The following is a 16,906-nucleotide window of genomic DNA, read 5'->3' on the forward strand; positions in this document are numbered from 1 at the left end:
CCAATATTCTTCGCAGCACAGCCACTATGCACTAAACTATAGATGTGTGCATTGGTATTAATAATTTCCCTAAAAAATAAATAAAATCATTTTTTAAATTCAACTACTGTAGGGTACATTTTAAACGCTGTCAACACGTTCTTATTCCTAACTCAGACCTGTTTTCATGATTACTCGAAGTGCGCGCGAAACGTTGCGCAAGACAGCGATATGGCTCACCCTCATGGCGGCGCTCGTACACCGGAACATGTCATCCTTTGTTTAAGCCTGACATGGCCTGTCAGGTCGCTCTTACGATTAAATCTAAAATCACAGGCATTAATTACAACTACTGGAGTTCAATTGTACCAGGTTGCGTAGTCAGGCGATGCTCCAACGCGCAGCGGCTACGCCGTGCGCGCCGAAGCTTTTGCCGCGTCGCCCGTTTCTTACCCAAGGCTAGCGAGACTACTGCCAAGCTTAGCAATAACTAAGTGTGTAAGCATCGCAAATAAGGCGAAAAGTTCACTGCGCGAACCGCTATCACAAGCGCGCACACCGCGTTTCCCCCTCCAGGTAAAGTCTCGCGCCCCACGAAAAGCGTTGGGTGACCGATCCGCCTTTCCAGCCACGCAACTTCCCGTAATATGGCTTGTGATCTCAGTCATTCCCATCGCGATAATGTCTCTGTTGAATACCACCGCAGATACCATGATTGAACAGAAACTTGGCCGAGCGAAGCGGTGCAAATGAACTCAGAAACGCGCATTACGCAATTCAGGTGGCCGCCATCTTGAAATGCCGCAGCGACGCCCAATCAGGAGGGCCGTTTCCACGCGCGCAGTCAGAAAGGCCAACCGCGCTTCAGCATCTATATCTCACTTCGTTTGTGCGCCTTTATTTTTCTGCCATTCGTGCGTTTGTGAATGAACGAAGATAAAAGAGACGGTAAGGACCGGCTCGGCCGATCCAATGGTACCAAAATGGCCGCGCTCGGTGGCACCGTTGTGGAGATACAGCGCTCCAAAAATTGCCGTTTTTTGGCACATTTGCCCTGACATTTTGCCACCGCCCATTTGCGCTGACATTGTGCCGCAAATTTGCGACGGTTTTCGTAAGTTGAAAGACGCGTCCCCCCATAAACTATTCAACCAAAATATTCGATAATAGCCGATTATTCGAACCCATTCGAATATTCGAAACAATTCGAATACATAGTTTTCGAAGCGAATACGAATATATCATATTTAATATTCGAGTAATATTCGAAATTTTCGTATATTCGCTCACCCCTACTAAAAATTCTTTATTTGTAGGGTTCGCACAGACCCTTGAAATCCTTGAATATACTTGAATTTGATAACATTAATTCAAGGGCCCTTGAAACTCCTTAAATATAAATGAGCTCCTTGTAATCCTTGAAAATTTAGTAGACTTTGTTTCAATAAATCAAATGAACGACGTATTTCCGTAAGTCGCACTGATTTCAAAAACGCGTTTACTGAGGAATGACCGCGAAAACAAGTAGCTTTGACAGAAGAGCAATATCAGCAAGTTTCGGTTTCGAAACCGGCAGCGCCTGCGTCGTCTGGCAACAAATGCGAGCCAGAAATCCAATCCAATCCAACGCAAGTTATATCAACGGTCGGTCGGTACTCTGTCCGTGTGTCGGTCTCGCGCGTCATTTCTCAGCGAAAGTTCGCATTTGTGCTGTGTGCAATGCCTGCAACTGTACTTTGACAAGATGCCAGGTGGAAAGTGCAAGTTTCAGTCTGCGTGGCTGGAGCACAGCAAATATCGTCACTGGGTGAGGCCGGAGACAAGCGACCCTTATCGAGCGAAGTGCGCAGTATGTCAGAGGTCGGTCGACATTGCAACAATGGGGGAGTCGGCGTTGAAGAGCCATCAGAAAAGTGCCAAGCACCGATCCAAAGTTGCGGCAGGTGAGGGCTGCTCTTCCGTCACGAGTTTTTTTGCAAGCGGCAAACGTCACAGAAACGACTTCTCAGTGGGAAAACACGAAAACATCCTCTCGAGCTGCGACCCTTGGCGAAGACTGCAGAAGGCATGACTCCGTGATTGAAGCCGAAATTTTGCGGACGATGAAAGTTGTGTCTTCACACTACCCATACAGCTCCAGTGGATCAGTTTCCGAGCTGTTCCGAAAGATGTTTCCGGATAGCGATATCGCGAGAAGCTTCACTTGTTCGGAAAAAAAATGCGCGTACGTCGCGTGCCGTGGTCTGCGCCCATTTTTCGCTTCTCAAGTCTTGGACATGATGGAGAAATCTGACCATTTTGTTGTCCTTTTTGATGAAACGTTGAACGAATACCTGCAAAAGAAACAACTTGATGTTCACGTGAGACTGTGGAACAATTTTGAGGTGACAACAAGGTATGTGACATCGGCATTCATGGGCCACAGCACAGCGGACGACCTCATGAAGAATTTGACGGAAGCGCTGGCGTCCTTTCTGATTAGCAAAATTGTTCAGCTTTCCATGGATGGCCCCAATGTCAACTGGAGTCTCTTCCACAAGTTCCAGCAGCACATGAAAAATGACTTTCAAGTTCAGTGTTTGGATATTGGATCGTGTGGACTTCACACAGTGCATAATGCCTACAAAGCTGGAATGCATGCAACGGGCTGGCCAGTTGACACATATTTGTCCAGCTTATTCTCACTCTTTCATGATGCACCGGCCAGGCGTGAAGATTTTATTCGAGAGACAGGGAGCAGCGTGTTTCCACTTCCTTTTGTATCTCGCCGTTGGATCGAGAACGTGCCCGTACTGGAAAGAGCCCTGGCCACATGGGAGCACCTGAAGCAATACACTGAAGCAGTGAGCGGCCGCAGGCTGCCCGTGCCAAAATGCAGAGCATATGAAAACGTCAGTGCTTTTCTAAATGACCAGCTTGCACTTGCAAAACTGAACTTTTCCCTCAATGTTGCCATGGTTGTGCAGCCTTTCCTGACTGCTTTTCAGAGTGATTCTCCCAAGACGTTTTTGCTGGCCAAAGAACTTGAAAGTGTTTTGAGGAGCCTTCTGTCAAGGTTCGTAAAGTGCTCTGTAATGACAGAAGCCACTAGCATCACGAAGCTGCTGCGAATTGATGTTGAAGATGCTGCTGTTTACACAGAACTTGAAAAGGTGGATGTTGGACATGCAGCTGAGAAGATTTTGAAAAGCAGTAAAGCGAGCACCAAGTGTATTCTTGAGTTTAGGTATGAGTGCCGGAAGTTCCTCGTGAACATGATCCTGAAAGTTATGGAGAGAAGTCCTCTGAGGTACCCTGTCGTTCGTGGGTTGTCATGTTTCGACCCCACAGAGATGTCCAAGACAGACACGTGCCTTGGGAAGCTAAAAATTGTGCTTAACTGCCTAATCGACAACAAGCTTCTCTCTGAGCACAAACGAGACATTGTGTGCACACAGTACATTCAGTTTTGCCTAGAAAAACGGCATCAACTACAAAACTATGAAAAAGATCATGAACGTCTTGACAGTTTTTTTTGTGCGGCTGCTGAAGTACGATGCTTCTTTCTCGCAGTTATGGGCTGTGCTGAAACTTCTTCTCCTCCTGAGCCATGGGCAGGCCTCAGTGGAAAGAGGCTTCAGCGTCAACAAGCAGGTTGCAGTCGAGAATTTGGCAGAGCTGTCGTATATTTCTCAACGAGTTATCTGCGAGGCTGTGAAAATCCATGGCGGCCTGCTGAACGTTACAATTTCAGAAGAGTTGAAGGCGTCAGTGCGCCAAGCCCGGCATAGGTATGCTGCATACCTAGACGAGCAAAAGAAACAAGCACTGTCACGGCAGGCAACTTCAAAGAGAAAAGAGCTCGAGGCTCGATAAGATGCAAGAAAGGAAGTCAAAGCTTCAAAAAACTCTCAAGTGCCTGCTGGAATCCGCGGACCGTTTTTCGGAAGAAGCTGAAGCGAAAAACAACCTCACCTACTTAGTCAAGGCAAACAGCTTCCGTTGAACTGCTAAAGAAAAGGAGCTGGAGATAGCTTCTGTGGAAAAAGAAATCCATGCGAAAACTGCGCTGCTTTCATAAGTCTTGTGAGCAAATAAAATTTTGCTAACACTCCTTGAATTTTGCCCATTTTCATCCTTGAAATCCTTGAAAAGTCCTTGAATTTTCAGTCAAATATTCTGTACGAACCCTGGGCGTGGGCTCTCCCTTTGCAACAGCAGCATTTTGGCGGCACCACGAATCCGGGCCAGTAGGGCACAGGCTGTGATCAGAGACAGCGTCGTTCGAGGTCACATGGTGGTATGTTGCCATCACCGCCTTCTGAGTCTCTTCCACATTGCCCTTGTGCGATTTTAGGGCCCAGCCGTAATACCGGCTCAACTTGGTGATGAGCTCTCCTGTCTGCTGTCCTTTTCCGCCAAGGCTCTCCTCACCACCACTCTTCGACTTCAGTGTACGCAGGTTAGTTCCCATGCGTTTCCCAACATGGTTGATGCAGTCTTCTTTTACTATTTTTATGTAGCCGTAAACACCAGCTTCCGAAAGAGCGAGGTACGTGCCGCAATCCCCGTCACACAAGACTGTTGTGTACCTCAGCCCATACTTCGCGAGCGACCTCTCAAAAAGAATGCGTGCTGCCTGCACCTCCATCTCTCCTGCCTTCTTGTCGGTGTTTTTCTGACACTCGTGGCTTTCCTTCCATGACTGGTAGGCAGGATCATTTTTGTCCGGCGCACGCTCACAGCCGGCACAGAAATTGCTCAGGACCACGTAGTCCAGCACGAGCCCCGTAAAAAGTTCCATCACGGTCCCGACACCGATGTGGGACGTGCGTCCGCAGGTCATCCATGAACCGTCGTAGGAAACGGCAATGTTTCCCGGATTGTTGATGTCGAGCTCGCGGTAAAGTTCACGAACGGACTGTGTGGACTCGGGCGTGACACTGTCGGCTGCACGAATAGCAGCAGGGGTCAGCTTTGTTTTTACATAGTGTACGCAGGCACGAGGACATGGCCAGGAAGTGCAACGTGCTATAAGACAGTTAATTGAGAAAACCTGCTTTCACATGTAGTTAAACTATATGAATCTGTCACGATCTAGACCCGCGTTCGTGAACCTGTGAGGGTAGGGGTACCCTCCAGCCGAGAGACGACATGCAGCGTGCTGGTGGTGACGGTGACTGACCCCCGAGCAGCCGTGCTCGGCGGTGTTTATTGCCCGGCCACACACAAGGTTGCCCACCGAGCCTGGTGGGGCCACTGAACTTAGCGGCCAATGAATATCAGGGATGGGGGGCGCCACACACTTGTCACACCCCTCACCCCCAAGTTTGCTTGTCCTACACAAACACAAAACAACACCTGTCCCCCCGGCGAGTACCGGTCCGGAGGTCTCCGCAGTCTCTCACTCCGCCGGAGCACAGGTGTCGAGGCCGTTGTGGCAGCATTAGGTGCTGCCTGTGTCACACTCGCACCAGCTGTCAGCCTTCCCGGTGTCGAAGGACTTGCACGTGGCGCCACAGTGGCGCGAGTAGCACCAGCCCCTGGTGCTGTGCTGGCAGCGGTCGGTGAAGCTGGCTCCCCTTGAAGGAGTCCAGGCTGAGGCAGTGCAGCGGGCCCGTGGCCAGGCAGTCCGGCTGCACCAGCAGGGGCGCCAGCACCTGCTCGGGCGCGTACGGGTCCCCGCACAGCATGCACAGCATCAGCCGCAGGTCCGGCCGGGGCCCCGTGACCGCGGGCAGCGCCTGGTAGATGTGAAGCCGGCCCGCCCGCCGCTCGGTGCTCTTCACCAGCGCGCTCAGCGCCTGCTCCAGCCGCACGGGGTCCAGACCGCCGCCGTCGTCCACGAAGGGGCACTGCAGGCTCTTGGCCCGGTTGATGCCCTCCTCGCGCAGGAAGTCCCCCTGGCCCGCAAACACCATGACCAGGGGCAGGCCGTGGAAGGGCAGCCGGTCCTCCTGCTCCAGGTTGGCCAGCAGGGTCTTCTCGAGGCTCTCGCGGATGTGCTCCAGTCCCGGCTGGCTGGCGTACACGCACAGGCAGCTGTGGGGCAGGGGCTCCGTGCGGAACGAGTTGTGCGGCAGGCCCACGTCGCCGTCGATGATCCTGAAGTCCAGCACGTACTGGGCCTTGTCGTCGAGCCGGAAGCCCTGCGGGTGCACCTGCCGCATAGCCTGCGCCACCTGCTGGGCGCTGGCCCTGGCACCCAGCACCACCAGGTGCAGCAGGCGGCCGTTGGTGCCCAGCACCCCGCCGCCGTTGGTGCCGGCCTCTCGCCGGTGCAGCAGCTGCTCGATGACGCCGTCCATGCAGTCGGGCTGGACGGGGCAGTGCTCCCTCTGGCACCTCAATGCTTGCCGCCGTGCCGGTGAATGTCCCCACCTCGGGCTGGAACAGGGCCTCCGACTTGGTCAGGAGGCCGGGGACGTCTGCCACTGCATGCACTGCTTCCTGGTACTCCGGCAGCCTCACGCCCAACGCCTGGATCCAGTTCCGGCCCAGCAGCGTCGGTGACGGCCCCTTGGTCAAGTAAAGGGGCAGGGTGGCCTCCCTGTCGCCAAGGCGGACGCTGACCTGGGCTTGACCCTCGACTTGGGCAAGCTGTCCGGAGTAGCTGCGCAGCACGACGCCCGACGCCTCGACGGCCACGCCAGGGAAGGTGCGCTTGAAGGCTTTCCCGGCCATGACCGACACACTGGCCCCTGTGTCCAGCTCCATGGAGACGGGGCGCCCGCAGACTTCGACGGTCAGCCAGTATGGTGGCACCGCCGGCTGCACTGTGGCCGCGTGCCACATGTCGAAAATCTGCGGGTCTTCGGCCACGATGTGAAGCCTAGCCGCTGCACCCGAAGCTGCTGCCGCACGCCCCCGCCGCCTACCCTTGCGCCGACTCCCTTGGCCGTGGGCTGGCGCGGAATCTGTGCTCGACGCCGGCTGCTGCTTCCGTCCGTCCGCCATCGTCCCCCCTCGGCACGCCCGAGCAATGTGCCCAGTTCTTCCGCACGCAAAGCACTCCGCTTGCGCGAACTGGCACTGGGAGGGGGGGTGGTCACCACCGCAGCGACTGCACCTGCCATGCCGTGCCGCCATCTTGTTCACCGCCGCCTCCGCCGACGGTGAGCCGGCCGCACGCGCTATCTCACCCGCGTCCTTGGCCGCAGCCTCCATCGCCAGCACTGCCTTCACGGCGTCGTCCAGCGAGGGGTCGGGAAGCTCCAGGAGTCGCATCTGCATGGCGGGGTCGTTGATGCCGCAGACGAAACGGTCCCGGAGCAGCGAGTCGAGCTGCTCCCCGAAGGCGCAGCCGCTCGCCAACCCTCGCAGCGCTGCGACGAACTGCCCGAGCGTCTCTCCGTCTCGGCGGCTCCGGTTATTGAAGCGAAAACGCTCCATTAACGTCGACGGAGCCAGGCTGTAGTGTGAGCGTAGCGTAGCGAGCAGCTCACCCAGCGGCTTGTCGTGCGGCGTGGCCAGCTTGAGCAGGTCGAGCAGGAGAGCGAAGACGCGGGTCCCGCAGCTGGCCAGGAAGATGTCGCGCTGTTTTGCCTCGGGTGTGTCGTTCGCCCGGAAAAACACGCCGACTTGCTCCTCGTAGACCGGCCAGGCGGACCCTTCACCCTCGAACGGCTCGAGCCTCCCGTACAGCGGCATGGCGTAATGGCGGCTGGCTTAAGGGGGCGGTGTCTCGGCGTTCTTGGTGGCGGCGTTCACAGTGGCTTCGGCCGCTCCGCGGGCTTCTTCCCTCGTCGCCAGTGTCAATGGCGACGAGTGGCGTCAGTGGCGACGTATCCCATCCTCGTCGCCAGTGTCACGATCTAGACCCGCGTTCGTGAACCTGTGAGGGTAGGGGTACCCTCCAGCCGAGAGACGACATGCAGCGTGCTGGTGGTGACGGTGACTGACCCCCGAGCAGCCGTGCTCGGCGGTGTTTATTTTGCCCGGCCACACACAAGGTTGCCCACCGAGCCTGGTGGGGCCACTGAACTTAGCGGCCAATGAATATCAGGGATGGGGGGCGCCACACACTTGTCACAGAATCGAAGGCAATTTACGTCCTTACAAAGTTTCATCGAGATTTGCATTTATATGAAGGGGCCATGCCATTGTTCGATTTGAGAGAACTGGCCACTGGTATCTTGGTCAGTGCCATTCTAGCCAAGAAGGATGTTTCGTCTGTACGCATTGTGGGCCATAGAGACCAGCCGAAAAACATGGCTACCAATGTGCTGCAGGTTCCAGTATCACTGTCCTGTTTGTTGTGGCGCAGCTACCAGCCGGCGCCGTTCTTTGTGCTGGACGAGATCGACGCGGCCCTGGACAACACCAACATCGGCAAGGTGGCCAACTTCATCCGCAAGCAGACCGAGACCTCCTTCCAGTGCATCGTCATCTCGCTCAAGGAGGAGTTCTACAGCCACGCCGACGCCCTGGTCGGCATCGTGCCTGACGTGAGTGCCCCACGCTCTCTCTCTCTCTCTCTCTGTCTGTCTGTCTGTCTGTCTGTCTGTCGCGCGGTCTGGCGGGATGAACGCTGAGTCGTCTGAGCTTTGAGGAGGACTTGCCTGATAAGCACATCCGGTGGGCGCCTTTCGAACTAATTATGGATATATTGAGCCATGTCCCTCGTGTGCGTATTTTGGCCTGGGCTGGGCACCTGCCACTGCATAGATGCAGGCTGGTTTGTGTGAACCCAGCCGTCCTCTTCCCCCCATGTTCAGTTTGTTCATTCATTCGTACTGTGAGAGCCACTGTAGGGTGGTTACACGGCGCTAGCGCATGCAGCTGGCACCAGTAAGCAACGCTTCAGAATGCCTACAATGCAAAATGTGCACAAGCACACACTGTTCATTGACACTCGTAATACCGTTACATGGAGACACGTTGCTTCAAACTTGTGACGCAAACAAACTTCACGGTACTCATCAGCAGCCATGCATTTGCAAGTGTACATTTACAGTGCTCGTGAGCACGGGCACTTCACGCAATTTTCACGTTTGCAAACAGACTTCAAGGGGCCATGAAGACAAAATACAAGTTTGTTTCATTCGAAAGATATAGTGCTCCCAGAAGCAAACGATGCTTTATGCACTGCAAAATTAATCAATTGGAGCTAAAATATTGATTCTCGCACCAAAACGTGTGTTTGAACGACGCTTGCGATGACATCATAAGAACAGGTCTTTCAGCTAAACTTGGTGTGGAGCGGAGACTTGCTTACTGTTAGTCAACCTACCGTATTTACTCGTGTAATGAACCTTCCCCCCACTTTTCTTCTTGAGAATTTACTTTTTTGTCCCTTTGAATAAAAAATTCAGCGAGCAAACCTTAGCACAGTTCTTAGCACGGTTGCTGATGCCGTAGATGATCGCAGTAACGTGATATCACACTACAGCATGCACAGAAATGGTAAAAATGCATTCCAACAAAACGAAATCTTAACAATAGCCGGAAACGTGAGCGCGAATGCCGTGGCTCACAATTTAAAAATTGTGCGCTTGCGGAGTGCCACCCGCTGAACGCAAAACAAACCTTCTTGCACCATAAAAATGTTGTGGCGTGCAGTCAAGGCACGAAACGTACGCCGCTACACAGCCAGTTTTAAGGGGGGATGCGGGGATCAGATTGCGAAAGTGACCACAAAATCGTTTCTTCGGTAGTCACATTTTCGGATTGCATGTTTTATATTCTATGTGTTCACAAAGTTTCCCCGCCGCAAACGATCGCGAGGTGCCAAAGAAAAATATTTATGTTGGCTGAGGTGGCAAAATATTTCTGCAAAATCACGAAAACACGGCAATTTTCGCACCGCTGTATCTCCGGAACGACGCCACCAGGCGCCGCCATCTTGGTCGCGTTAGATCAGCCGACCCTTTAACATTTGTTTTCTGGTTGCTCCATTTGTCATCGCTTGCTCACAAACGCACAAATGGCAGAAAGAGAAAGATAGTGAAACGAAGCAACCGACAGATTGTAACACGCGAGTGGCTGTCCGGCCGCGTTTCCAGAAACTGCTCTCCTGATTGGGCGTCGCCATGACAGCAAAAACATGGCCACCAGGCTGCTGCGCATTTTACGCACGCTGCGCTCCGCCGACGTTATCGAGGTTTCCCAGTCGACTCGGTTCCAGTTTACTCGTTTTATCTGTTGCAGTACTGAACAGTGACATTACTGTTATCGCGGCAATGATGCTTGAGATCGTGCGCCAGATAGGGAAGTGCGCAGCTCGAAAGACGCATCGAAAACGTGCCCGCGACGTCGCCGTGGTCCCTCCTTGAGTGGGAAGCGCGGTGCGTGCGTCTACAATTGCGGTTCGTGAAGCGAACTTATAGAAGCCTTGCGAGCATTGCGATGCTATAAAACGCCGAGTTATTGCTGTGTTTCACACCGAGCTCGTGAGTTTCGGGAATGGAATGACCGACTGGCCAGAAGTTGCGGCGCGCGCTGCATTGGCGCGATGTGTTCGGGCAGCGGCCGATGGCAGGATCGGTTGCTATTCGCCGCGAGATCAACATGCAGGTGGCGACAGCGTCGCGCTGCTGGCCTGGGAGAATGCACACTGTGGGCGCGCTGCGTGCCTGTTTCGCACCCTTGAAAGACAGAGACAAGAGTGGTATGCTCAATGTATAGCATGGAAGCGGCAAGAAGTTCTCATTATGACGCTAAAAAAGTATCGACCCATCGGGAATCTCAGAACGGCCGCAATAATAAAGAACGCCGTGGCTCGCAGCAAGCTCGATCTTTCGAGACTATAGCTTTGAGCCTTCAATAAAAGCATAAATAGAAACAAATCATGAAGCCTTGATCTCTGCAATTCAGTTTACAACAGCAATTTCAATCGCTTTCACTGGTACCATGACTCATTCTGGATTTGTGGGATGCCCTGAAATGGTAACACCACCTAACTCCCCCGACATTCTTTCTAAGACCTTTCTAAAACTGTCACCCAGCTTGTTTGAGGAACTTTTGACGTGGCTCTAAACATGTTTGTACAATGAAGTCTGGGATTACAAATTGTATTTTCAGTGTTAAATTAATTAGGGAAGACGGCGTAAGGCTGCAGCATTTTACACTTAGATGTTTTTATTGGGTTTTCTATTTTTGCAATGTTTGCAATTCTGTTGTCTATTTTGCAATGATTGATTCGCCTGAAGGTGAAGAGCATGGTATGCTAATAATAGCCAATGTTGTAATTATCTAAAAAAAAGTGTATTTTACTTTAAAATAGCTCATCTTATGCTTGTGATGCCCAGATATAACTCGTTACGTTGTGATGTCCAGATTTCGTTACGTTTATGACTTTTTAGTTCTGTCGAATTGGCGCAATTACAGTGTAGCCCGCTTATAACGTATGTCGCGGGAGCCTCAAAAATCCGCACTATAAGCGGTACCGCACTATAACCAAAACATGCGCAAATCCAACGACATCGCAACCTACCTCTCAAATCATCCTTTATTCATACCTGCCAGGTTTCCCGAATTTTCCGGGAGACTCCCGAATTTTCATGGTTTTGTACGATTGTACGACCGAAACAGAAATCTCCCGAAAACGCACCCGTCTTCGGCTTAATCCTTTTCCCAGTATGGCCACAATGCGCCGGAGGTATACCTGGCAATCCAACCCAACACCAGTTCGCATCATTATCAGTGAAGTGCTTAAAAAGCATAGTCGGCCTTAGCCTTAGCAAAAGCATAGTGGCGTTAGCAACGTCCAACATTTAAGTGGTGTAGCTTGTTGGTAGTTTGGGTAAAGAAACAGTTAATTTTCTGCTAGCTTGTAAGTAAATAAAAATGTGTAAAAAGTTACCCATTCTGTTGTTGCTACCCCCGGTAAGATCTCCCTAATGATGCCATCCCGGTAAACCTGGGAGGTATGTTTATTTAGCCCCGCACGGGGCACCTTGAGTATTCATGGTGACGGTGAGTAGCGACACCGCGGACCCCGAGCTCCCAACATAAGCCGTGTCCAACCGTGGCGACATGTTTAAAGGTGAAGGGTAGAAGCCGTAAACGGTGGCCGTTGGAGCCTTGGTCAAGCTCCGGCCGATGGGCTCCCTGTCTGTCTACCAGGCAGGGAGCTCCGGGACCTCTTTGACTACCAGGGTAAGGTCAAAGGAGAAAGTACCCCCGTCTCCCTGCTTTTTTCTATGCCATATGGATAATTCAAACCCCCCCCCCAAACGTAATCGGCCCCCGAACAGGGGCCGCACCGAAGTTTCTTTTCCATCCCTACCAACCATCAACACTCTGAAACCTGACAACTATCCCCAGTTTTTGGTCCTTGAATCAGTAGATAAATCGAAACCCGTCTCCTCCCAGTCTGTATTCCTTGTCTCCAAGTTCCTTGAAGGAATCATTGGCAAATCTTTCGAGGCAAAAAAACTACGAACAGGCGAAGTACTAGTTGAAGTAAAAACTCAGCAGCAGTCCGCAATCCTCCTGAAACAAACCCGCATGGCAGATCTGGAGATCAAGGTCACACCCCACTGCAGCCTCAACAGCTCTCAGGGTGTGATCTCTGAGGCAGATATCATTTCTGAAACCGATGCCGACCTTTTGGAAGGCTTAAGGGATCAGGGCGTCACGGCTGTAAAGCGCATATTCATACGCCGCGATGACAAACAAATAGCCACTAAACACATTATCCTGACCTTCGATAGATCCATCCTTCCAGAAACTATAAATGCCGGGTATATACATTGCAATGTCCGCCCGTACATCCCGAACCCACGGCGCTGTTTCAAGTGCCAACGGTTCGGGCATGGCACAAACTCTTGCCGTGGCCGACTTACCTGCGCTAAGTGCGGTCAGCATGACCATCCCTCAGAAAATTGTGAATCCGAAACCTTCAACTGTGCCAACTGCCAGGGATCCCATGCAGCGTACTCGCGAAAATGTGAAAAGTTTAAGCAGGAGAAACAGATAATTAATGTCAAGGTAACAGAGAACATCACCTTCCCAGAGGCGCGGAAGAGGTTCGCCTCTTTCCCCCTGGGGAGGTACGCCGACGCAGCTCGCCGGGGGGGCGGAGCGGCGTCTTGTTTCGGCGGGGACCCAGTACTGCGAGTCGGACTTGGTCCCGCCCCCGCCCCCCCCTGGGTTGCCTCTGGCAGCCCAACCCGCCACCGCACCGCCTGCTAAGTCAGCAGCGGCTGTGGTGGCATCCACGTCCGTTGGGGATGCTGCTGCACCCTCTGTTTCCTCCTCTCCACCGGCCCGAAGCACATGCGAGGGCCCGGAGGAGATGGAGCTGGAGGAAAACGCAGCAGTTCCCACCTCCGCCGCACCGCCTGTGCCACCCGGGGTGCTCCTGACGCCCTCGGCGGTCGTGGCCAAAACGAAGGGCACCGCAAAGGGTGCCAGGTCCGGGGGGTCCGGTACGCCGGGTACCCCTTCCAAATCAGATGATGACTTGGATGTGGGACCCTTCCTGTCTGCTTCGCAGCGGAAGGAACGGGTCCCCCCATCTAAACCTCCAGAGGAGGTAAAGAAACCCCGTCCAAGAGTCCAAGCCCCAAAAGACCCTACATAAATAGTCACACTCCAGCAGCTCTAATACATAATAATGGGAAGAGAAAATATCGTTCAATGGAACTGCAGAGGCCTTCTAAATAATCTTGACGACGTCTATGAGATTCTGCATGCTAATCAGCCAAGTGTAATGTGTGTTCAGGAAACACACCTGAATTCCACGAACACAAATTTCTTGAATAGGAATAGTTACCTGGTATACAGAAAGGACGGGGTTGGCTGCACACACTATTCTGGCGGTGTGGCCATAATCGCCCGCAAATCCTTAGCATGCCACCCTGTCACCTTGAACACTATCCTGGAGGCTGTGGCAATTCGAACGATAATATTTAGTAGGTTGATAACGGTATGCTCCATATACATTCCTCCTGATGTTTCACTTTTAAGCTCTGACTTCGAGGCGCTGGTTGACCAGCTGCCCGAACCATACATCCTGACAGGCGACCTTAATGCTCACAACACTCTTTGGGGCTCTTCTCGCACGGATGCCCGAGGTCGCCTCATAGAGAAATTCCTTACATCTTCAGGAGCATGCCTTTTCAACAGTAAACAGCCTACATACCATAACATAGGACACAACACATACTCATGTCTTGACTTGGCGATTGGCTCCGCAGTTCTCTTTCCTCTTCTCGAGTGGGGTGTGGGAACTGACCCATATGGCAGTGACCACTTTCCCACCTCACTTACATATATAGATAAAGGCCCAAGCAGTTCATCTTCCCATAATAGGTTCAATGAAGCACGAGCTAACTGGAATACATTTACAGAGACATCCAAACTACACCACACATCCATAGGACACCTACACGTTGAAGAAGCTACCCAACTCCTCACGGCGCACATCCTCGACGCCGCCGAAAAGTCCATTCCCCACGTCTCTGGTGCCCCGCGCAACCAGCGGAGGCCGTGGTGGAATGAGGACTGTAGGCGGGCGCGAGAGGCCCAGAACAAGGCGTGGGGTATCCTTCGTCGGTACCCCACGTCGGGAAACCTCCTCTTGTTCAAACGGGCCAAGGCATTAGGAAAACGTGTGCGCCGTGAGGCAAAACGAGAGAGTTGGCGTACATTCATAACATCAATAAACTCCTACACAGACACACGGAAAGTATGGACACGTATACGCAAACTCAAAGGACAACAGACACACAGCCTGCCCCTGGTCAGTACAACAGGGGACACTCTGGAAGACCAGGCTGACACACTCGCACAACACTTTCAACACGTGTCCAGTTCAGCACACTACACGAACACTTTCCTGAAACATAAAGCCTCTTGTGAAAAGAAGTCCCTACACGACAACAACAAATCACAGACTTCGTACAACTCCCTGTTTTCACTACATGAGCTGAGGGCTGCTCTGAGCACGTGTAAACCCTCAGCTCCAGGCCCAGACAACATTACATATACAATGATACAGAACTTACACACAGACACTCTTGTAACACTTCTTCACCTTTTCAACAAGATATGGCTTTCGGGGCACATTCCAAAGTCTTGGAGGGATGCCATAGTTGTAGCATTCTTGAAAGAAGGGAAGGACCCTTCTTCTCCCGCTAGCTATCGACCCATTGCCCTGACCAGCTGCCTGTGCAAGCTTCTCGAGAAGATGATTAACCGGAGGCTCGTGTACTTTTTGGAGTATAACGGCCTTCTCGAGAGCTGCCAGGCAGGCTTCAGGGCGGGGCGATCCACGAATGATCAACTTGTGGCACTAGAGTCGTATATTAAGGATGCCTTCGTGCATAAACAGTTCTGTTTAACTGTGTTTTTCGACCTAGAAAAGGCCTATGACACCGCTTGGCGTTATGGGATCCTTACTGACCTGAAGTCATTCGGTGTTTCTGGTAGTATGTTTAACACCCTTGCTAGCTATTTGTCTGAGAGAACCTTTCGCGTCAGAGTTGGTTCTGCACTGTCAAAGGTACACGTGCAAGAAAATGGCGTGCCGCAAGGCGGAGTTCTAAGCTGCACTCTCTTCATAGTAAAAATGAACTCCCTTGAGAAGGCACTGCCGCCTACAATTTCTTACTCCATGTATGTAGATGATGTGCAGATATCTTTTAAATCATGTAATATGTCCATCTGCGAACGTCAAGTCCAGCTCGGCGTCAAGAAGCTTGCCGGCTGGGCAGACAAGAATGGTTTTAAAATTAATCCCGGAAAGAGCTCTTGTGTTGTATTCTCCAGGAAGCGTGGGGTCCACCCGGACCCAGACATCACTCTTGCGAATGTGCCAATTCCTGTGAACAAGGAGCACAAGTTTTTAGGCATTTTATTCGATGAAAAACTTACATTCATTCCTCATGTCAAACAGCTCAAATGTAAATGCCTAAAGGCAATGAATATTCTTAAGGTTCTCTCACATCAATCTTATGGGGCCGACAAACAACTCCTGCTGCGCCTGTACACAGCGTTGGTGGGGTCCCGGCTCGACTACGGCAGTGTCGTGTATGGGTCGGCGACAAAGACCACACTGAGAATGCTCGACCCAGTGCTGCATCTTGGCCTTCGCCTCTCATGCGGCGCTTTCCGCACTAGCCCTGTCGAAAGCCTTTATGTCGAGTGTGACAAGTGGTGTCTAGGGCATCAGCGGGAGTATGTTGACCTGCTGTATGCATCTAAGATTGTGTCCCTTACCAACCATCCTTTTAATCCCATCATGAACAATACATCAAACTTGCAACTCTTTTTAAACAGGCCATCCGTTTCCTTACCTTTCTCTCTCAGAGTTAGGGAGGAGGCTTCTGCACTCACGGTCCCTCTTTCAGACACGCACAAGACACCCATTCAAAATTTCATCGCACCATGGCATCTTCGTCCTGTATCATGCGACCTGTCATTCACTCTTGTAGAAAAAAATAGGGTACCCAAGAATGCAATTCTGCAGCACTTCCTGTTCCTGCAGGACAAGTACAGGTGCGCAGAATTCTATAGCGACGCGTCGAAAACTGGTTCTACGGTATCTTGTGCAGCGCACGGACCAAATTTTAGAGTAAGCAAAACAATGAATTTTCATAACAGTATTTACACGGCAGAAGCATATGGCATTTTACTCGTTACAAACCACATCATCAAACATAAAATTCCCAAGTCCATTGTGTACACAGACTCTCAAAGCGTTGTACAGGCACTGTCATTAGGAAGGTCATCTAAAAACTATGTCATAAATGCTCTTTTCAAGGTACTAATGTCTGCATATGCCTCAAATCTTGAAATAACTATATGCTGGGTACCAGGGCATTGTGGAATCCCTGGCAATGAGGCCGCCGACCAAATGGCTGGTGATGCTGCTCTCATGACTACAGTTGACGTTACAACAGTACCTTACACCGACCTAAAGACACACATCAGACGACAGCTTCGTAACACATGGAAATTACACTGGAGTCAACAAACAGACAACAAACTACACATAATA

General features: G+C 51.8%; 1 protein-coding gene and 1 pseudogene across 1 annotated transcript in view; both read left to right on the plus strand.

The window, feature by feature from the left end:
- Smc1 (structural maintenance of chromosomes 1) overlaps window positions 1-16,906 on the plus strand; it is a 102,477-nt gene that overhangs the window by 73,531 nt on the left and 12,040 nt on the right. Inside the window, exon 10 of the mRNA XM_077685372.1 lies at window positions 8,225-8,405. Within this exon, the coding sequence (XP_077541498.1) occupies window positions 8,225-8,405 (181 nt within the window). The remainder of the gene's footprint in view (window positions 1-8,224; window positions 8,406-16,906) is intronic.
- Window positions 1,297-4,078, plus strand: LOC144153696 (uncharacterized; annotated as a pseudogene).

The sequence above is a fragment of the Haemaphysalis longicornis genome, unplaced genomic scaffold (assembly GCF_048455015.1).
Source record: "Haemaphysalis longicornis isolate Haplotype H1 unplaced genomic scaffold, Haemaphysalis longicornis Haplotype H1 scaffold_9, whole genome shotgun sequence".
In the NCBI taxonomy this organism is placed as follows: Eukaryota; Metazoa; Arthropoda; class Arachnida; order Ixodida; family Ixodidae; genus Haemaphysalis; species Haemaphysalis longicornis.